At 41.9% G+C, this 22,484-nt stretch overlaps 1 protein-coding gene across 2 annotated transcripts in view; it reads left to right on the plus strand.

The window, feature by feature from the left end:
- The window catches only part of FANCI (Fanconi anemia complementation group I), a 97,186-nt gene that overhangs the window by 66,321 nt on the left and 8,381 nt on the right, over window positions 1-22,484 (plus strand). For both annotated transcript variants that reach the window (XM_050191107.3, XM_055061425.2), the window contains 7 exons: window positions 3,728-3,870; window positions 5,992-6,059; window positions 11,551-11,719; window positions 15,492-15,619; window positions 15,700-15,877; window positions 16,269-16,444; window positions 17,169-17,285. In XM_050191107.3, coding sequence (XP_050047064.2) covers window positions 3,728-3,870; window positions 5,992-6,059; window positions 11,551-11,719; window positions 15,492-15,619; window positions 15,700-15,877; window positions 16,269-16,444; window positions 17,169-17,285 — 979 coding nt within the window. The remainder of the gene's footprint in view (window positions 1-3,727; window positions 3,871-5,991; window positions 6,060-11,550; window positions 11,720-15,491; window positions 15,620-15,699; window positions 15,878-16,268; window positions 16,445-17,168; window positions 17,286-22,484) is intronic.

A 22,484-nucleotide genomic window follows, 5' to 3' on the forward strand; every position in this document is an offset into this window, starting at 1 on the left:
ACTTGAGGAGGTCCATCCACTGCTTGGCAGGAACACCTAGTGAAGCACAGTCACGTCTATAAAGCAGCCAGCTGGCAACGATGACCATGTCCACAAAGTGAAAGAATATCTTCAGATAAAACTTTCTTGACCTTATGTGGATTCTGTAAAATGCAATGAGAGCATCAGGTTGGTCGATGCGGCCCATCGACTTGTTGTAGATACTCGCAGCACTTGGACAATCAACCTGCACGATCTTCTTTTGCATGCGTTCCTACTTGTATACGGACGTGCTCACTGTTGTTACCGCTCGGTTGTTGTACCTTCTCAGTGCAATTATTTTTGAGGAATCAATTGCCGTCTCGAATTCTTCAAATGGTCCTCGGCCATTCTTTTTCAAGCTCGCATCGGTAGGCAGAGGGCAACCTTGTAGGCGGTAAGTGCGTGCTGTTCCAAGACAGTGTACACCCTTCTTTGCCAAAGCAGTAAAAAGCTTTAGTGATGTAAACCAATTGTCACAGAAAAAGAAGATGGTTCAATCCTGGCTAGATAACTTGGCACAACTTGAAAACTACGTTCACAGTGGCACCAATGGCGGGCTCTCCCGGAACAGCCTTTATCATCCCTGTGTATATTTCAAATGAATGTACGATTCCCTACAAGTCGCACAGAAGAAATATTTTTGTAACCCCATTTATGAGGTTTTCTGGGAATATACTGCTTGAGGTTACAGCGACCCTTGAATGAAACCAGTTGCTTGTCAATACAAAGGGGTTGCATTTTTTGGAATAGTCTGAAATTTTTGAAGGAGAGAGTCAGTAATTGGCCGAACCTTGAAAAGACAATCCATCTGTAGATCGTCGGGTGAGGGCATGTCTTCATTGTTATTGAAATCCAAGCTTGACTTGATTGCCTCCCAATGATCACGCAACATTGTATCAGCCACCATTGGGATCCTACACTCTGCCGTCCAGTATAGCCAACTTCTTGGGAGCCGACAGAGCTACATGAATGTGATGGTCTGAGAAACTGTTCCAACTCTTCACGAGTCAAGACCAGCCCCTTGTTTTTCCTTTCTTTCTTTCTTTTTTCTTTGCATTGCAAAAAAAAAAAAAACTTGGTCTGCTTGACGATTTAATCCAGGAAGCTGTCATCAAAAAATTCTTTTAAATATTCAGTAGGCGCTCGTACAGTGTCATGTGAGTGGCATTCCATAATGGTATTTCCAGCTTTTCTTGACAGTCTTTTTTTTCCACTTCACTGTCTCTTTTGCAGAGGCAGTTGGTAAATCCACCATGTCACTGTCTTCATCTTCACTGCTCAATAAAGACTCTCCCAATGGTGCAGCTCATGCTTCTGCATGAGGATCATAGTCTACATCGTCGTCATCACTGTCACTAAGACAGCTGTCGTTACTCTTATCCTCGGGTGGCAGGCGCGTGCGAAGCCGTTTTCTTCCATAGAAGGATCCAACGTCCATTCTCTACCACAAAATCAAAAACAGACTCGTCTTACCTGCAGTCATCGCAAAGTACCCAAATGGCCGAGTGTCGTAAATTTGCGACATACCACGAAAGTAAGATGCATGCAAAAAAAAAAATGTGTTTTTAGACAATGTAACACATCATGGGCAGTTGCCTGAACACGTGTAAATAGAAAAAATTTCGCGGGAGCTTGTACCCACTTTGGTTAGGCAAAAAACGAAGAAGTGAGAGTTGTCGCACATGGCTCGCGCTGTCCGCGAGCCGATCGACAACACTGGGTTCCAATTTTCAATACCTTATACGAGATTGTGCTGCATGTCTGGAGCGCAACGCTCTCTTTGTTGCAAACACATGACCACCACCGTTGAAGGCAGCAAACGTTTTGCGAGCTGCTTGGCCAGGTTCATTCAGTATGTTGTGAATTTGCGACAACTGGCAGTAAAGGATAAGAGAGATGTACTTCCATTTTGTCTGTTTGTTCCCATGTTGTGCAGTCATGTGTGCAGAGAACAAAACTGTCATTTTCTACCGTGTTCCAGCACTGTGATCATGCTCTGTCCACTTCCCTTGTCTGCTTCAGTGCTTGTGACTGTGACACTGACTTATACCGCTAAGGTGTTCTCATGTAGAGCATGCAAAATCATCTGCTGTAAGAAACGAGACAAACCCAACGGCTTGCACGCGAGACCATCACTGGAAGCGCGCCACACAGCAGAAATGCGAGAGAGAGAAGAAAAGAAGGCAAGGCCTGTGACGTATCTGTCGATCCTCCGGCTCTGGTGTAGAAGAACGCGGGGAAAGAATTTCGCTTGTGGAACTGGACGGGGAAAGTGGAGAGAGTGTCTGTGTTGACAGTGATGCTCGCCTCTTAAAATCATAGGATCGCGGCATTTGAAATATTTCTATCTCAGCTATTAATCAACCAATTTGAGAACTTCTCGCAGTAGAACTCTCCTTACAGGGCACGTAACAACTTCCAGTGTATGACCAGAATTTGCTATGTGGCCTGGTGAGGGTCCCTTTAATAGTTCATTTAGGTCTGAACATTGTCAAAAAGTGACTTTTGGCAACTTCAGAAGCAATTTTCAGGAAAAATACTTAATTTGATTGTCTAACAATACGTTTAGCAGAAACTATATTACTAGAAAATGCTGTAAAAATTAATATGGCTGAAACATTAACAATGTTTATATACAAAAAAAAAATATAAAAATGTGCAATTTCTTGCTTTTTGTTGAGCCAATTAAATGTGGGAAATTAATAAATGTGTTCACCTGTGATGTCACGTGAAAAAGTAACGCTAGTAGAATATTATAAAATAAGGTTTGTCATTTTACTTAGTTTCACAATTAAGTTAAAAAAATTACCTTTAACCAACATTTGCTTTTACAGGAAAACTTCAAAGAGCGCTTCCTTCACCATTTTTTTTTTTTTTCCTTGAAAAATATTTTGGGAGAACCTCATTCCCACAGCAGCCAACTAGCCCAATTTTTTTCAAGAGAATTGGTGGGGGTAGCTTTTAAGGTCTGGGAGGTTTTGCACAGAATGACCCAAGTGTGACAGACTAAACATGAATCTGTGGTCGTTCTTATATAGGACAAACCAAGCACTGTGCAAATTAGTCAATCAGGGAACATGAACGAAATGTTGAGCAAGATAAAGAGGATCCAAATTTACCTAAGCACATTAGAAGCAGCTCTTCACGATCTTGTGGGCCATGCTTTTCTGACTGACGTGCTGGTTTTTGCCAGAAGTAAAGATTCGAAAGCCAGGAAAATGTTGGAAGCATACTATATCAGCTAGAAAAGTAGCTTGTACATTAATGAAACTTCCATATCATTGTACAAGATCAAGGAAAGGTTTTTGAGTGTTCCTAATCATAACACATTTGATCCTGAATGTGTTTGTTGCACAGGTACTGACAGAGGGTATATGTGTATGTGTTCTTTAAAGTAAAGCAGTTGTGGTGGGTGCTATGTCCAGTTGTCTTCTTTTGTGTGCCGTGTGGTTTTTAGTGCCTTGAAATAGTTACAATGAATAGATAAAAACATGCCCAACAAGAAGTTCTCTTAAAATGAATCTAAAAGTAATGTATGGTCCACACTATAACATTTTGGGGAAAGCGAAAGTGTTGAATAAGGCATAGGCAAGTTCTAGTGACATTACGCAGGATAAATAGTCAATGGGACACACAGGCACCACACACAAGCATTTTATGGGCATCATATTCGAGACTTCCAATTCATATCCCCTCTTAATTTCAGGGTTTTTCTTGAGGTGTGCAAGCAGAAGTCTAAGGAATCTGATAGTGATATTGCTGCCATCTGCATCGAGAGCCTTGGGAGCCTGGTTTCCAGTGTGACAAAGCATCATGTTGACCACCTGCCACTGTTACTTGCAACTTTAGGTACAATTGCCTGTATTCTGCCTGTTTCATGCAGAACAAAATGTTGACATACTACTCCGTTTGCCCAAACTGTTTCTAACCATGAAATGCACTCTTTATTGCTGAAAAGTTATATATTTAAGGCACTTCCCTCCCGCCGTGGTGGCCTAGCGGTTATGGTGTTGCGCTGCTAAGCACGAGGTCGCGTGATCAAATCCCGGCCGCGGCGGCTGCATTTCGATGGAGGCGAAATGAAAAAGCACCTGTGTCCCATGCATTGGGGGCACATAAAAGAAACCCTAGTGGTCAAAATTAATCCGGAGTTCTTCCACTATAGAGCGCCTCATAATCAAATTGTGGTTTTGGCACATAAAACTCCATAATTCATTAGCAGGCATTTCCCAATTTCCTCCTACAAATTGTGTCCACTCACTGCCACCTGGCATGTTCTAAACACTTGTATAAATGGAGCAAAGGTGGCATTATTCTTCACCTTTGAAACGATAAACTTTTCTTAAAGCTCTAGTAGTGTAGCCTCTTTGCACAATTTCTGACTTTTTTTTATTATTATTATTATTGTGGTGGACACCAGTGAAAAGACCCCATGTAAGACTTACAAGAACACGTATCTTTGTGTACATCACCTCATGGTGCGTTGTATCGCGATAACAATTATATGGACCCTGGAGGCGCATTCTCAACTCAATCAGCTCTGCAGCTGAGACAGGGCAGCGTTCTGCCTTCCGCAATGTGCATAAGTGTTGCGCATACAAACACTAGCGTTCTTACTGTGTAACTGTGCGTATAAAGTGACTTCTGCGGTGCGGACAGTAAACCTTCAAACTACAAACGTTGACGACTTTCCTTCGGTCTCATCTTGTGCAATGCCAAGGTGCGATGCCTGCAGCGAAGCTGGTGGCACTCCTAATGATGCGAGCGTTGTGAGATGTCTGGTTGCTGCGAGGGCACTGTTTACGCTGCGCAGGAAAAAAGTTGCCTACAACGTGTTGCCTCCGTGTATTGTTAGGGAGTACCGTACTAAGACGTTCAGCGCAATGCCTAAACCTTGCTATCGCTTTCAGTGCTTCGCCCTTCGTGCGAAGCTCCTCGATTTTTTTTTTAATTTTTCTCTCGTTCCATCACCGTTATACTAGAAAGATTTAGCTCAGTCCCTTAGTTTACCCATTGCATTTTTAAGGCTACTTACCTTTTCCTGTTCTTCTCCTTGTGCTTCTTGTCTTCCACTTTACTTTCTTTTCATATTGTTTTTTATTTTTTCCAGAACATTTTAAAGTGTTACACATCACAAAAGTGACATTTAATGTGTAGCCAGGTCATAGGCAGTAGTATTATTTTAACTTAAATCTAAATGAAAGCCTCAAAACCTTCAATCATGTTCAGTAATGACTCTGCAATGTGGGTCATCAGCGTATGATGCATTGAGCACCTGTAGTAACTCTTTATGTTTCGAATATTCCCTCTCAGCACCAATTACAGGGGCAGCACATACCACTGCTGTCCCAAAAGAAGCAAAGATCAGTAACTCGCCAGTGGTTCATGACACATGTGACATGGTTCATTGGCAGGTCATAACGCATAGGAATCGGGACTTTAAAAACAAATGAATGAATGAAAGGAAAAGTGGTTACAATGAACTAGTTAATCTTTTGTAGTGGTTATGTATCAGTAAAGTAGACATCATGCAAGAAATGCCAGTTCGTTTTAATTGCAAGAGCATCTCTAGTGCATCCAATATTGCTTGATTTTTGACTTCTATAGCATCATATAGCATTAGCATAACCACTTGCTGGCATCAGTAAATGCATTCCCTAGACTGCAATATGATCATAAAAGTAACTGGCACAATCTATATCCTCATTTATTGTTCTGTTCTTTTATACACTGGGATATCTTTCTGTGTGCAGGGAAGGATCCACAAATTTTTTGTTTAATAATCCATTATTGGAATACTTATGTGACTTCTTTTAATGTTTCTGACTTGTCCATTTAGCCTCTTTGCTTAATTTGTTCAATTGCAGTTCATGTGTCAGTTTTGTGTGCTCTGTAGGTTTAGGGCTAGCCACTCAAGCAGATTCCCGAAAATGCTATAGAAAATGTTCACTCTCTGCGTTTCTTTTTCAGAGGGCATAGATTCTTCTGAAGTTCTGGATCTGACTGAGCTAATCAAATCTCAATATATGGTGTACAAGGTAAACGCATTTGCTCTTGTTATACCTGTCCCACATGGGCATAAAAACGAAATTCAATCATTAATTACTTAAGCTCTCTGACATTATTGTTTCGGCAAAGCTGCCACACATATAAATTTAATTACATTTGACACGATGTTGATGACAGCTTCTTCTAAAGTGAGCAACTTTAGCGTACTAATTAAAAATTTAACATGCATTTACAAGTTTGATCTGCCTTCAGGAATAGTGAAATGTATAAAAGTAAGCATAATATTGTGGTGCCATTAGTCTACGTTGCTGTCTTTTACAACATTGTAACCAAACATTGCAACTTTGGCCATTGCATTTCAAATCCAAAGCCCAAAAGCAAAATGGCACCTCCTGTATGGTGGCTAGAAGGGGGCAGTGTTATGGGCGGGAGCCGGTGGGGCACACAGAGAAGCAATGAAAGTTGTAGATGGTGCTACTTGTAGCTGGTGTGCAGCTTTTGAAGGGGGCAGCACATGGCAGCTAGCACGCACATCACATTCACTTTGCGTCTCGTTTGAATTTTTAAAGTAATGCGCTGTGCAAATATCACAAAGTGTTTGCAGCTGTTAAGAAGAGTGACACTTCTTTGGAGAGTAGAGAATGGAAAGACTCATTATTTGCAACACTGGAACCCATAGCAGGTGTTTAGCCATGCGATTTAAAAAAGGAGGAAGATCACATTTGAAGACCACTCTGGACGAGTTGGTTCTTACTAAAACGCTTGGTGTTAGCGCAAGCGAATGTGGACCACGAACACAAACAACCCGAAGCGCCGACTTTCATCTTTTTTTCATTTGCTCATCTGTCGCAAATATAGTCATTGGGTGCTGAGAAAGTCATACACACAAAGAGACAAAAACAACGCTGGGTCTGCGCGCAATAAACCAGGGAATAACATCACTACGTCATTCAGTTTACGCTTCGTGTCGGCATGTGCCAGCAACATGCCCTTTAAAAAGCTTTAGCTTTGTTAAAAATATTGGTTCATATGTGGGCGCTTTGGCGAACGTCAACATGCACTAAATGTTTTCCATCACTGCTTTTGTTGTACAGTTCCACTAGACGAGAAGAAACACTTAATTACATAGTACAGTAATCTACGTGCATGCATCAGACCGAGCTCAGCACTAGACTCTACTTCACTTTCCTTAACTTAAAATGTTCCTGGCACTCCCTTTGAAGTGCCTTGTCCTTGTTCAAAGATTTTGTGAAAGAGTGCAGCCTAGTTAACACCACAAACTGGATCATTTTTACAGTGAGCTCTTTGCAATGGAGCTCGCATCCTACTTGGAGTGTTGAACTGCTCAAGAACTGCATAAAATTGTGCACACTGAAAGCATAGAGCTTCTCTGTTGAAAAAAACAATGTGAATGAACCCTATAGCACTTTAGTGTGCTCCAGAGTACGATAGGCCTCGCCTGTCAAATTTTTTGCGTGAACACGCTGTCTGCATTGCATTCAGTCTTCTCCAGTGAATGTGAGGCCAGAATCGCAACGTAGGCAAAAAATTTTGCCATTAAACTAAACTGTACAAAACATGTTCATGCGTTCAACGCTATGAGGGCACGCCGCACTATCTAACACATAACATATAAACAGCACAATATCACACACTACACACCTCAAAATAATACCAGTGGCACATGTGCGATGCTTCCCAGCTTCCAAGCAATCGCAATAGACGTGGAAAGAAGCGCGGTCTAGACGCCTACGCTTGCCCGACAGACCTCGCTGGCGCTACACTTGCAAGGAATGTGCCGTGGCTTGTCCTTGCACACAAGCGCGCTTCAGCGCCCCTAGCGGCGCCGGGAAGTTTGGACGCTCATCGCGTTTCTTCCTCGCATAGTGCAGATACGCTGCCCGTCACACTGCCCCGTTCTAGCCATCATACCTGCTGTGTCAAAGCCATCAAAACGCTAACATGAGAAAGTTTGTCGTGCACAACTCCTGACATGAGTTTTGTAGCTGAAAGGTATTTGTAGACTAGTGTTTTTTCCCTGATAGACGCTATTTCAAATGATTCATTTATACTGCACTGCGCAAGCTATGGCGTCGAGAGTATGTATTTTTCAGTCAAATGAGGTCTGGTAACGCATTAACTAGCTAATCACATTAAGGCAAAAGACATTAGGTTTGTCAATGTAGCATCTCACAAATAGCATTAAAATTTAAGGCAGTAGCAAGTTAATGTCATTTTTGCACACTTGTGGCACAGGTGTTACTCACCTCTCTGTCACAATTCTGGAGAACCTGTGCATAACTGAATAAAGTAGGGATGGCACAAGTAGTCCTATCGTTTCCTAAAATTTTAAACTATTCCTTGCATTAAAAGGTAATAATAAGGCTAGCAATTCAAAATATATTGTTACTTTAAATAATATTTTTAGCCGAAAGGTCTAGCTTGAGAGATTTCGTATAGCTCTAGTTTAAGTGAAGGTCAAAATAAAATATAACATTCTTTTTCTTCATAATAAGTACAATTTACTCAGTTGCCGCAGCTTTTTGTCTGTTTTTGCACCACTGCTGCATTCTGTTGCATTTTTACCTAGGCTGTGTATTGTGTTGCCTTAGGGCCATTAGGGGTCTGTATTCAGTTTTACCTCTTACTGCATGAATTTTTATATTCTTCTGAGAAAATTCAACAAGCCTTTGTTTAGGCCAGATGCCTAAACTAACCTCACTGTTCTGAAGAAATGCTTGGTTGCAAATTTATGAGCAAAAATTATCGCATATCATATATGGCACACCATGCAGTTAAGGCATACTTTTTGACAATGCAAAAAGACATTTGAATTGCAGAATACTTGCAAAAAATATCAGAACTATTGAAAAAACTTTACATATTGGTTTTAAAATATGGGGCGTATTTCTCACAACTCTAGTACAAGTGTCAGTAAAATTTGATAACGTCATCATTAATTGATGTATTCATACCGTCAATACCTAGGCCGGATCATTTATAGACGTTGGGTTTGTGTTAATTTTTGCTTTAGATAGCCATTATGAGTTTGATGCAAGCTGACGAAAACCTTTCTCTTCTTCCAAGAAGTATTTGTTGCTTCGAGTGTACAGTCATATCTCGATATAAGGAATCACGCGGGACTGCCGAAAATTCATTGTTATTCTGCAAAGTCATTATAGGGAAATCCCCAAAATTAACTATTCCGCCCATCAACCCACCAGTTCATAAGTTGTCACCGTTTGAGCTATCCATGAAAACGTCGCTATTGGCTCTTGGCCCACGCTGTTGCTATTTTCTATATATTCCTCCACCACGCACCACCAAAGCACTGTATAATAAGTGAAGCATGCAAATCAGACGCTGACACTGAGAAAAATAGTGACAAAAAGGAAGCTCCATGCCGCCTCCAAAGCACATTGTTTCTTGTTGTTTGTTTGTTTTTCACATTCCTTGCCGTGGACACTGCAACTGTCTCACTCAAAGCGGACACCTGAACTATTCCAAAGTGCCAAGTGCGACCATGTGGCATCCCCGAGAGTACGGTGGTTACATTCCTCCACACGTGTAGCTAGTACGGCCGCAGAAAGAAGTGTGAAAGAAAGAGGCATGCGCAGAAAGAAAGGCGAAAGAAGGAAGAGACACGCCTGCGTTGCTAGGCGACACTTGCCTGGGCAGAGCGTGCGCTCACAAAACCCAGTGCGTCGTCGCCTCCGCAGTAGATAAAAATTCTCTCCTGCTTTTTTTTATTGAGCGCCATCTCAGATTTTCTGAACGTGTGCGCCGCGGCGTCTGCTTTCTGTGCCTTGTTGTCTGCTAACCTACTCTTTCGGCTGCCATGAAGGATACAGGGAAATGTAAGAAATCCCAGACTTTTGAATATTAGTTTGTAATACTGAGGCATTGTTAAAGGGACACTAAAGGCAAATACTAAGTTGATGTGGACTGTTTAAATACCATCCCAGAAACCTTGCTACCCTTGTTTCATGCCAAGAAAAGATATAGTTTACGAGAAAATTGCATCTGAAGGGTCCGAATGCCTTTTTCTAAATTCAAATCTCCCCCCACCCAAAGGGGGAGTGCTGACGCATACGCCATGACCACCCTTTGCTGCCTGCTGTCAGTGAGTAAAACGGTGCCCGACAGACAGCAGTACCAAGTTAAGACAGAGCAGTAGATTCGCCGCTGCAGCTGCTTTTTGGTCAAGTGGCGTAGACTGTTCAGTCATCCAGCGACATCACATGGAAGTTGAATTCTCTGCTGCTTCCAGTTTGTGCGAGTTTCGCTAGCCAGCAAAACCAACGCAGCACTACGCGATCAGGAAAGTACTGAAACACGAACGCGTGGGTGGTGCAGAGTCTAGTGCAAACGAAACCGTTCGATCGCCCGCATCATTGTGAACGGCAATTTCAGTGAGTTCTTTTTTTCTAAAAATGAAATAGAATTGGACAAGTAGCATTTTATTTAATCTTATAATACAACACAAGGATGTTTTTTGCAGCGAGTAGTTGAGCACTAGTGACAGAATTTAACTGAGGAGTGCTTTCGTCATCGGGCAAGTGCTTGGATATCCCTGGGGAGTCTCTAATCGTGTCCTGCATTTACCTCAATTTCGTGATTATTAAGGCTCTGTTCGCAGTAATATTGACGCCTTAGAGATTCTCGAGCACTAATCTATCACTTTAGCTTGACTTAGTATTTGCCTTAAATGTCCCTTTAACATGACTCTGAAACTGAATAACGATTGTTATTCTGGAAAGTTCGGTATTCTGAAGTTCGTAGTACTGAAATATTTTTACATTGAAAACATAAGAAGTCAACAGGGAATTTCTGAAAAGTTCGCTAATCTGAAAAGTTTGTTAATGTGGTGTTCGTAGTAATGAGATTTCACTGTAGTAGCTCCTGTACCATGGCAGGTCCCACACTATCTTTATCATAAACACGATGGTATTTTCTTTTTATTACTTATTTTGCATCAATAATAGTTCTAAGAAAAAGTATAGCTCATGCAAACAATAAATTTTGTCGCCATATTTGTTCTTTTGCGAGGAAACATATCTCTACTGTCCTCCACAAAACAACCCATGACTGCATGCATTGTCGATCGAAGCATCACAGCATGCTAAGAATAAATAAGCACCCTGATATTTTTGTGCGCTGATTTCAATTGTATAAATTGTTGAAATAACATGTTTATTTTCTAACTTTCTGCCTGTTATGACGAGCTGCTTCCATACTTCTTTTTAAAGGGAAAAACTAAAACATTATTTCCACTGCTAAAGTTGCTATAGGTTTCAGTGCTAGAGAAGACGTAAATGCCAGGTCAATATGTAGCATTTTCTTTCTTTTCGTAGAGAAAAAGTTGTTCTATGCTTATCTTTTATGATACATCTTGTAGTAACAGGTTGGAGGCCTGCAATGGCTTCTCATTTGTTTATGCACTTCTGTGGAGGCCTTTTTACTGTCTGTTTTGTCTCACCTGGTGCATGTTACTTTAAATTACATTAATACATGCTGCAGGCACTGGTAAATGACATCTTGTGCCAGACTGAAGACAGTACACGGCTGAAGGAGCTCATTCCCATAATGCGTATCTGTTGCTGTCTGTGCCGATTTATTGAGCCGGGTTCCCTACTGTTTGGTGACCTTCAAGATTGGATGAAGGAAATCTGCAAGCAGCAAAGCATAAGTAGGCCTTCATTCCTTCGTCCCTTCTTTCACTCTCTCTCTCTCTTTTGTAATAGAACAATATTTAATGGTGGGCACCTGCAGATCTGGAGCAGTGCTGCTATATCTATGCTGTACTTTGAGGGAAGCAGCCACCCTCCACTTGATATTAGTCAGGCAGCGAGCTGTTGAACAGTCCGCCTACCTTTGCCCACTGCTAAATACCTTGTTGCTTTCATGGAAAATACATAAACCCAACAATGTACACTCACCAACTGATTTTTTGCGCACAATGAAGGCCACAAAGTGTCTGAATATTCTGTAGTGCTTCATTGAAATACTAGTATCTACAGTTAAACTTCGATCTAGCGAACTTCAATATGACAAAATTCTCGATATAGTGAAGTATAACTTTTTATAACTTCTTGTCCATAGAACAACCATGTATTTAGAACTTCAATATAATGAAGTGTGTCTATACGCAAATTCAATATAACGAAATTTCGCTGCTGTCGCGAAGGAATACTGAGACATTAACTGAAAACTTCCATGAACACAGATGTTGAAATGGTTGAAATAAACGCAGCTGCTTGCGAACACACCTCTCAAATTGCATTGCGCTGCCAAGAGCGACTGCCGAAGTGGAGCAGCATCATGTTCTACATTAAGTCCAAGTGCGATAAGACCCTATCACCTCCTTTGCACTGTACGCTTTAGGTGCGAGTGAAAGCGTGCTAGGGTGAGCCGAGAAATACGGTGGCTTGTGCCTGCAATATTGAAATTGGTGGCTTTAAGACACACCTGAAGAAATAGTGGAGCATGAAAAATATATTTTAGCGTTCTTACTTTTAAAATATAGGATGGCTCGACTGACCAGCTACACTATGTAGTTGTCAAAAGCATTGCAGAGGCCTTCAATAAAGAGCCCTGAAACCGTGTTCAGTCAAAAATATTTTTCCCAACCAACAGCTTAAAGCACTAGTCATGGAAGGTTATTTCTAAAAACCTTTTCAAAATAAAAGCTCAGTAACAGATAAGTTGCAGCCATTTAATCTAATAGAACTCTTCCTAGGCTTGTCGCTCATGTCTCACTTTTTACACTCACCGCGGCATACACATATTTTTGGAAGATGTTAGCATGCATCAGTCTTGCATAGCAGCAGTACATTTCTCTCTCATTCCCTCTGTTTTCATTTTTGTTTCTTTTATTACACTCCCAGCTGTGACAGTCCTGTTTGCTGCATCTTTGCACTATCCTCATCATTTGTAACCGTGGAGAAGTAAACTCACTTATTAATTTACTGAGGCTCAGAGTCCCCTGTGAGTCTAAGTGTGAGTAAGTCCCGATGACACTGAGCGAGACAAAGTGAACCCAAGTGGGACTGAGTCTTAGTGAGCGGAGGTTAGAGTAATGAAATCTCATCTGGTCGAGAAAAGTAATGAAGAAACGGGACAGATGCCAAGCAAGGTGAAAAATTATTAAAAACTTCATATTTCAGCCCTCACACGGGAGCCTTATTCACAATCAACAAGGTGCCCATATGGGGTCTGAACTGTCAAGATTTATTAAAAACTTGACAAAATTATTAAATTTTTCACTGTGGTTGCCATATGTACGGTTCCTTCACTTTGAGTCTTTAGACTTCGCGAGTCCCAGTGAATCGAAGCTTCTGTTAGTCTGGATGAGCTTAAGTGAGTCCGAATCATGTGTGATTCTGATTCTTTTTGAGTCCACAAAACTGCATGCCAAGATAAGTTTAATCATCCCCGGGGAATATCTGACTCTGTATCCACAAGTGGGGTCCTTTCATCGTGTATGTTGAATTTGATGAGTCTCTTTTCTAAGGTGAAAACTTGCACATAGCTTAAATGCATTGAAATTCACTGCTACTTCAACTTGAAGACCTTTTTTTGCTCTCTACCGTGCCTTATTTCATACTCATGCAACTATCGTATTCTTTCTTAAGGCAGCATACAGATCGTATTTATCACACCTACAACACCACATACAGAGCCAAGCTTATATAATTTTGTTCTCATTCACCTTATGCTTACTCTTTGCTCTGGACACAGGATTCTTTCTGCCTCGGTATACCTTTATAAAACATAATCTTGGTATTCTGGTGCACAAATTTTTAATGCCACGCTATCTATCCAATTAATCCTTCCTGTAGAATTTCCTCAATCAGGTTTGACTTGTCTTGACTTATAGAATTATTTTTTGTTACCTCGAACAAGGATAAATTGTGGAAGATTTTACTTTTGTTCTTTGTCAGCATCTTTCTGGAGCTCATTATCTATTAGCATCAAGGAATCATGCACTACTGAATCATTTAAACATACAACGCACATTAGCCTTACCTTGTACTTCTTTGCTGCTGCTGCTGCTGCTGCTGCTGCTTGTTACAATGTAGCTATGTTTTCATTGCTAACAGGGGGTCCCCATTATGACTTTGGGGCCTCTTACATTTATAAAAAATATGTTGATGTGAAAAACAACTATAAATTGAAACTGAACGGCAAGAAACTCCTTATTAACACCTTAACTGCCGTTACAAATTCCAAAAACATTTTTAGGGCTGCAAAAAAAAAAAAAAAGAAAAGAAAATTGCTGGAACTTATTGTGTACTTTCTTTCTTTCTGTTTATTTTCTTGTGAAAATTACAAGAAACAACACGTACACATATGCAAAAATTGCCAAATGTTCACAATGAGTTAATTCATCGTTGGAACCAGAGGATGCTCATTGGGATGGCGAGTTGAAAGTGGACGCTACATTTAGAGTACTGGTGGAAAAAATGCAGGGAAGAGATCTAGATAACCGGATCCGTTACAGGCATATGTACAAGGTAGACAGAGAAGTTTTTGAGGGAAAGAAAAAAAGGATTAAAGAGACTTATTCAAAAAAAGTTAGAAGAAAAGTGTGTGGAGTATACCTGAGTAATTCAAGCAGGCTAGGCGACTATTTGTCATCGCCCTGTTTCAAAGGGGCTGCCAATAAATCATCATCATCAGATACCTCGTCATTGGCAGTCAAAGGGTTAACAAGAAAAGTGCTTTTTTTTTTTTTTTTTTTTTCATTTTGTATGCATTTTGTATTGCCAAAGGAGAGTTAAGAATCTTTTTTTTTTATTAACAACATTGAGGACATCATAATAATGTGTTCGCTTAACTTCGTAGCTGTGGTGAGCTGCTTATAGCAAAAAGGAAGCCTTAAAAGGGGATAATTGTAGCCCACCTGAATTGTAGCAGGAAGCTACAAGAAAACAGCCTCAGAAAGCATTGGTCCCGGGTTCGAATCCCGGACCAGCACAAATTTTTCTTCAGCTGTGAGGCTTTCTAAGAAATCTGGATCGGTTTCCTTTGGTGCTTCCTGTTACAATTCAAATGGATGACAATTTTCCCCTTTCATGTAATTTCCCCCAATTTGCAGGCATCCGCAGAACGGATTTACCAAAAGAAACCTTGTTTGAATACAATAGTTGTTTTTAAATGCCGTGATGTTATATTGCGTTTAAGTTTCACTGTAATATTGAATATCTGAAGCAAGGAAATGAGTACACAGTTCTATTTAATATGCATCTCAATGTGTTGTCATTTGACTCACTGAACTAGCTTGGTAATAATCAGTGTGCTATTACAGGTGTGGATTTTCACAGCTTTATGCTCTCTTTCTTATACATTTCTTTAAATGCTTGTTCAGGCTTTGTCACTTCTTTCTTCATATTTATTCTGCTTTGGTAGACAGCAGGCATAATGATGAATAAAGAAATGGTTGTCTTCCACCTCACCAGCCGACCCAGCTGTTGCTCGCAGTCTACTCTCATTTTATCTTACTGTGAGCCACCAGACACATGACTGTCTCAAGAACTTTGGCAATATTGCTGTCAGCTTTCATTACAACCTTGGAGATGTGGATGAGGTACGTCCTCTTTGCTTTATCATCTGATTTCTGTCAAATAAACTTATACAATACAACCTGTACTTTCTTAACTTTTACAGGATGTGGAGCTCTCCACTAAGCAAGTGTTCTCCCTTATCAATGCCAAGACAGTAGCATCACTGGTGCCAGCACTTCTCGAGCACATCCACAAAGTTCATGAGCGTATTGACTGGTTGTTGGCACTGGTCAGATCCTGTACTGCTTTGGAGGCACATATGAAGGACAGTGACAGTGAAGGTATTGTTTTGTGATTTGGCTTTTTTTGTGACTGCACAATGGGTTGCTGCTGTCATTTAGCTAACCTAGTGCTCCATAGGTGACCATGCATTAACACCATGTGACAAATTTAAGCTGTTAAAGCCTTTGTTTTCTCATGTTATTAGTTCAAATTCAGTGATATGCTACAAGTCTTCGTTCTCATGCCATTATTGGTTCAAGTGCAAGTTATCTGCTACTAATTGTATTTACTTTTTTTCTTTTCCTTAGAATGTGAAAATTGTGTGTGCATGCATGTGGGTGCATGAATGCATTTCTACAGTTATAGTTCGTACACAAAAGATATTTTCTCAGTTTATTGCCACAGTTTTATTCGGAACAATAGATGTGACACTATTCCTTGCACTGTTAGATTCTGCAGGATCTTCAAGACAGGTCCAGGAAGTGGGTCTGTGCCGGCAGCTTGGCTACCTGGTGGCAATCTTCATAGAGCTGACCCAGTCTCAGCTGCCAGCTGGCCAGTGCACTGAGACTGTCATGAAGCAGCTCACTCGGCTGTACAATTCACTTGCTGGCCTTAGCAAACTGGTACAGTGGAAACCTGTTGCTTGTTCAACGAAAGTGCAAAAAAACTGAGGAAAATTGTGTCTGCTTTTGCTAGCACACAAAGGGGCCCTGGGATGCAGACTAAGCATATACGGCAGTTTTTATCCTTTGTTAGTACAGAATTAGTATTGATGATGCCTTGGTAACCACGACATCGCCAACATCGGTGTACTTGTATTTTAGTCTTCTCGAGAAATGTATATCCCCACCAACTGCAGTAGCATGCAGCGGCGGTGATTTTTTGGCAGTGGATATGACGCTATATTATGTTCACTGTGATTGGTCGAATGCAGTTTGCACATCTTGTCCTCATACTTGATAAACAATTGCAAAAAACAGCATTCTGCTGGGGTTTCAGGGTCCTAGTCTATAAAGCAGCCACAAAACATAAGCACTAAAATGACTAAAAAGTGAAACTGCAACAAGGGGGCGGACCTTTTTAACTTGAAGCAGGTTCTGCTTTCTCTAAACACCCCTTCTTCTCCCAGCCTCACTTTATTATGTCTTTTCCCCACTTTTTCTACTTCTTTGTACTAAAACCAACGTAGGCTATTATTTCCAAGTTACAAAAATGCAGGCACTGGCTTTCCAGGCAGCCTGTAGTCAATAGAGCTACAAAATTCATCAGGGTCCATAGCCTTTAATTTCTAAATGGGCCTAACTCACTGCTGTTGGTCATTTTATTTATTTTTACGACTCTTTGCAGTATCTGTCACTCTACACCTCGAAGTTTGGTAGCTTCTGCAGCAAATATGAAAAGCTTATAAAGCTTGCAGCGACACAGCTCACACCAAATGTCTACACAATGATCACCTTCCTCCAAGTGAGTACTGTGTCCAGAGAAGCACATTGCAAGTTTTAATTTGCACCAGTTTTCTTTGGTCAAGTTTTGAAGAGTCATTGGCCACATTTACTTGAGCACCTTACATGCATCAATGTGAGGCACACTTAATCCATCTTCCCATTTTTCTTTTACATATTTACACAACCAAACAGGAGTGTTGGAGTGAGGGCAACTGTTGTAGGCACAGTCACTTCTCATCAAAGAACCCTTGGCTGAATGTGTACCAGCACTGGTCATTCTGCATATGTGGAAATCAGGAACAAGTCCCTCACTCATTGTCTCACCCTTCTAACACCGCAGCAGCAAGTGTAAAGCATGTTGCATTGGTTTGTTATATTTGATCAAATGTGTGAACACCTTTAGTGGGGCCTTCTAGGCATCCATATTTTCTTGAGGCAGCCTTTATTGCACACAATGACGAGAATGCTCTCCTTCCATGCCTTGGCACGGCAAAAATAGTGGCATGAAAGTGAGAGCCTTGTTTAAACCAATGTGCATTAACAAAAGCAGAAAATTAGTGAAAAAAAATATTCTGTTGATGGATTTCTCTGTTTAACTAATTAATTGAAAATTCCAGTATGTGAACCATTCCAGCTTCTTAAAAAACATCTTGAACTAAATTTAATACTATGTTATACTGAGCTTCATAGAGCAAGGGCTTGCACTGACATGTGCTCTTATTCTAACAAGGAATGGAGCTTGGCAATAAAAGCTTTGCTTGTATCATTTTAGATATGGCAATTTTGACTCGTTACACTAATTTTGTTACCTCCATTATCTACTTACCCTACCACTGCAGTCTAGGGGGCAGAAAAAAGAAGCATGTGATAGCAGTTGCTATTCTACTTAGTCACAATGTTAGCATTGTATTGTGCTCATTTGATGGAAATACTGGAGGAGCCAGAAGAGCAGTATTGTTCATAACAAGTTTAAATTGAGTGGACTTTCCTGGTAATATTTTTGTTTTGTATTGGTAAAACTGGAAAGCAAAAAGCCTATAACTGTGCATTCACTGTTGTGTGCTTGGTCTGTTGTTAATTAGGCTGACCTTACCACAGTCGAGCACTCCACCATTGGGGCAATGGCTGGTGGTGGTTGTAGCTTTGAGCATGTTGAATGCCAACTATAGCTGAAGACCCAGGAAAAGCCACTGATGGAAGGGACACATTGCTAGCTTTGATGCTTGATGATAGTTGGGGTTTAAAGTCTCAAAGCTGCAGGGTTGTCTATGAGGGACATCATTATGGAGGGCCCTAAATAATTTTGACCACCCACATGCACCTAAGTTGAAGTACATAAACATTTTCGCATTTCACCCCCATTCAAACGTGGCCACCCCAGCTTTCATTTGATCCCATAGCTCCTAAGTAACCATGACACATAGCATGTCGAGCTTTGTTAAAGGGACCTGAAAAGATTTTGATAATTTTGTACAAACGTTCAGAGCCGGTAGGGTGGGTCCTTCTGATCCTTAGGAGAGATTTAAGCGGCCCTTGTAAAGCACAAAATTTATTATAAGGTTTTAAAAATGTGCATCCCTACCTATCACAGTGGCGGCACTCCCCTGCATTTTCAGCAGCCCCTTCCCATGCTACATAGGGTGGGTGAATGATGTCACTTGGGCGAGCAATCTTCTTGGCTACCCATGTTACATCATCAGGAATGTTTGAAACGCACCACTGAATTCAGGTCATTTTTAATAGCATACGTATACATAGTAATTTGTGTACTCTAAAAAAATCGTGGCAGAAACCATCTCACAATGACTGTCGACAGTAATGCAATTACATTGAATCAATATAGCGACACAATGTATTGGCACTGTCAGAAAAAGTTATTTATGAGGCATGTACTACAGCGGAACTCCTCTTTCTTGCTTAAAGGACCCCTCACTAGGTCTGGCCATTTCGAGCTGACAAGCGCAGAGCATACAATGGATGATATGATAATGATTGTGTCTGCAACGTATTACCTCGCTATGCACCGCAGAAAGATCTGAAACTTCAAACTGAACGCCGTTTTCCCTTCTCCAGAGTGGCCGCCGCACTCCAAGCTGGAGGATGACATACACATGCTAATGCGCCTACCTACACATGTTTGTGCTGTGACGTTGCTTGTGGTGACACGTGACTTCAAGAATTATTCAAGGCAACATTTGTTATTTGTGTAATATGTTGCTTGAATAGACGAATTAAAGCTTAGAGAAATAATAAAACACGCAGACCGAGTGTCTGCATGTTTTTGCTTTACTTCGGACCGCAGCAAGAGAGATGTACTTCCACTTCATCTGCTTGTTCCCACGTTGTACAGTTGCGCGCGCAGATACCGAAACTATGTCTTTTTCTACCGTGTTCCAGCGCGGGAACATGTTCTATGATCCGCTTGTGTCTGCCTCAGTATTCGTGTAGCACTGACTTATACCGCTAGTGAAGTGTCCTCGTTCACAGCGCGTAAAATCGAGTGCTGCGTGAAACGAGGCAATCGCAACAGCTCGCACACGACGCCATCAGTGGAAGTGCGCCGTACTGCAATAAAGCAAAGAGAAAAAAAATATTAAGGCGGGGCCCGTGACATATGCGTCATGTGATCCTCGAGATCTAGTATGGGAGAACGTAGGGAAGGAATTTCGCTTGCGGAGGCTTGAGGGGCAAGAGGAGAGAGTGTCTCACTTGGCAGTGAAGCTTGCCTTCTGAAATCATGTGTTCGCGGCACTGAAATATTTTTATCTTTGCTATTGATGAGCCAATTAGAAAAGTTTTTGTGACAGAACGCTCCCTAGAGGACACGTAACAACTTCCGGCATATGACCAAAATTTGCTATGGGGCCTGGTGTGGGGCCCTTTAAGAGCACTCGGTGCTATCTAGTGCCGGTGACACGAAGCCTGCGCATGGCCTCCAAAATGCGTGATGGGCCAGTGCGTGGCGAACGCTGGGAAACGCATCATGTGGCAACCAGGCTGGTCTCTTCGCGCTTCTTTCTGGATACACTGCATCATCTAGTGGCACTGCCGAGAAGTTCGCACACGGCCTCCCAGGCGAGTAGTGTAGCGCGCCGGTGCCTGCGAATGCTGAGAATGGTTCCCTCGCTTGCCGCACACTCCATAGCACATACTCATTGATCGAAGTTAGTGAGATGGTCATTGCAGAGCGGCACATACCCAGGGCATTCATGACGCAGCTTGTGAAAGCATTCGCATGAAAGACGTTTAATAAATGTGAGACACCCTGTGCATTTGTGGCCCAGCCTGCTAATGCGTTGGGTTGCTGTCCTTGAGGAACCATTATGATGTGTGTTTGATTCTGCTCAGCAAAGGAGAAGTATAAAGGATCTTTCTCGTCATTGTAGAGTGTCACATTCCCAGTAGCACATACCTAGTTACCCAAGTTGGCGTTCAAGACATTAATTGAAGACCAGCACACACCTACTGGCACATAGCCAGTGATCGAAGTCAGCATCAAAGAGGTTCATTAAAGGCCGGCACAGACCCAGTGGCACATACCCAGTGTTCCAGTCGGCATCAAAGAGTTTCTTCAAGAAGCTGTGCCAACCAGTCCCGCATCTACAGTGACCCATGTCAGAGGGAAAACAGAGAGGCAGACAGACAGACCAACTGGCCGACACCCCAGAAAGTGTGTGAAGTAACCTAAGAATGTTACCGCATCAATAAGTACACAAATGCAATAAATTTAGACATTTCTTCAAACCAATGGCCCACTTCTGCCTGACAATGCAGATCGTCTGCTACAGCTCTAGCAATGGCAGCCAATGAAAATAGGAGCAGCAATGATTTCTTTGGTGGCAGGAAGATGAATAATACCAGCACTGTATTATGCTCGTCTTGCTCTGCAGGTAGGCAGGGAGTAAAGCAGCGAGTACACACTGTAGAAGATGTAAGCGCTGCATGGCAATGCCATCACCAACCTCCTTAGTTAACAAAGTGATTGCCTGCAGTTTTGGAAAGTCACTTTTAGCAGTAATTGCAGGTTCAGCATTTGTCGGAGAGCAAATTTTTGTGTATAATTTTCCCGGAATATGAAAGCAGAAAAATATCCTAACAAGAGGAGATCTGAAAAAAGCATTGCGAAGGCAGTTGAACTTGCTTTCCAATACAGTCAAACCCACTTATAACAATATTCAAGTGACATTAAATTCTATTGTTGTAACCAATAATTGTTCCACCCGGTTTGCATGAAAAACAATCAAAATAGAGGAATGGCAGAGCTGTTGTGAGAAAACTATAATGGCAGGAAGGCCAGTGCCCCTCCCCACTACCTTCCTCCATCCGGCTGCTGATTGTGTTCACTTGTTTAACTGTTTAACTCTGCTTTTTTCTCCAGTCATGTCTAAAAAGCTGTGGCTGTTACAGCAAGTGACATGCAAGCTCCACCGAGGCAATTGCTTTGGAGGCCCCAAAATGGGGCTTTTAAAAAATGCCACAATTGAAGGTTGCCTCGGCAGCTTCTCTGCTTGAGAAATTCTGAAGAAATGCTTAGGCAAGATCGCCACAAGCATCCCGCCACGTGCTTCTCACTGGCTTGCACAATAAAATTCTATGTCCGTCAGCATTGCTTGTGTGACAAAGAAGATCAGCAGGCTGAAAATCCCCGTTGCCATTGCGTGGCTCGTACCCAGTTTGCTCTCTGGCTGCGCCCTACCTGCTGGTGCTGCGTTTCTCGCTGCTGCTCTACGACCCAAATAAACCCACTTTACAATTGGTGGAGGTGCTGGGTACTACAGGCATTCTGGAACTTCGCAATCAGACACTGCAGCCCGTCTTCATTATGCCGGAAGAAGGACCACCACCACCACAACCCGCTGCCACGGTGACTACCCTGGTCTGCCCCAGCCCGTTTCGTCAACGTGGCCCACCCATCTTCCGCAGTACCGAAGACCATGACGTAGAAGACTGGTTCGCTGACTACGACCGGGTGAGCACCCACAACCACTGGGACGACACCAAAAAACTTAATGACGTGTCGTTTTATTTGAGCGGTGTCGCCAGCGTGTGGCACCGCAACCACAAGCAACTCACGACGTGGATGGCCTTCAAAACTAACGTGGCGGAGGTATTCGGGCGCTGTGGTCGTGTGCAACAGTGCGGGGAGACATTTACCAGTTGTATAGAACATGTTGTCGACCTCTATAACTGCATCGACATCACAATGGCTGATGCCGAG

The sequence above is a fragment of the Dermacentor andersoni genome, chromosome 1, assembly GCF_023375885.2.
Source record: "Dermacentor andersoni chromosome 1, qqDerAnde1_hic_scaffold, whole genome shotgun sequence".
NCBI lineage: Eukaryota > Metazoa > Arthropoda > Arachnida > Ixodida > Ixodidae > Dermacentor > Dermacentor andersoni.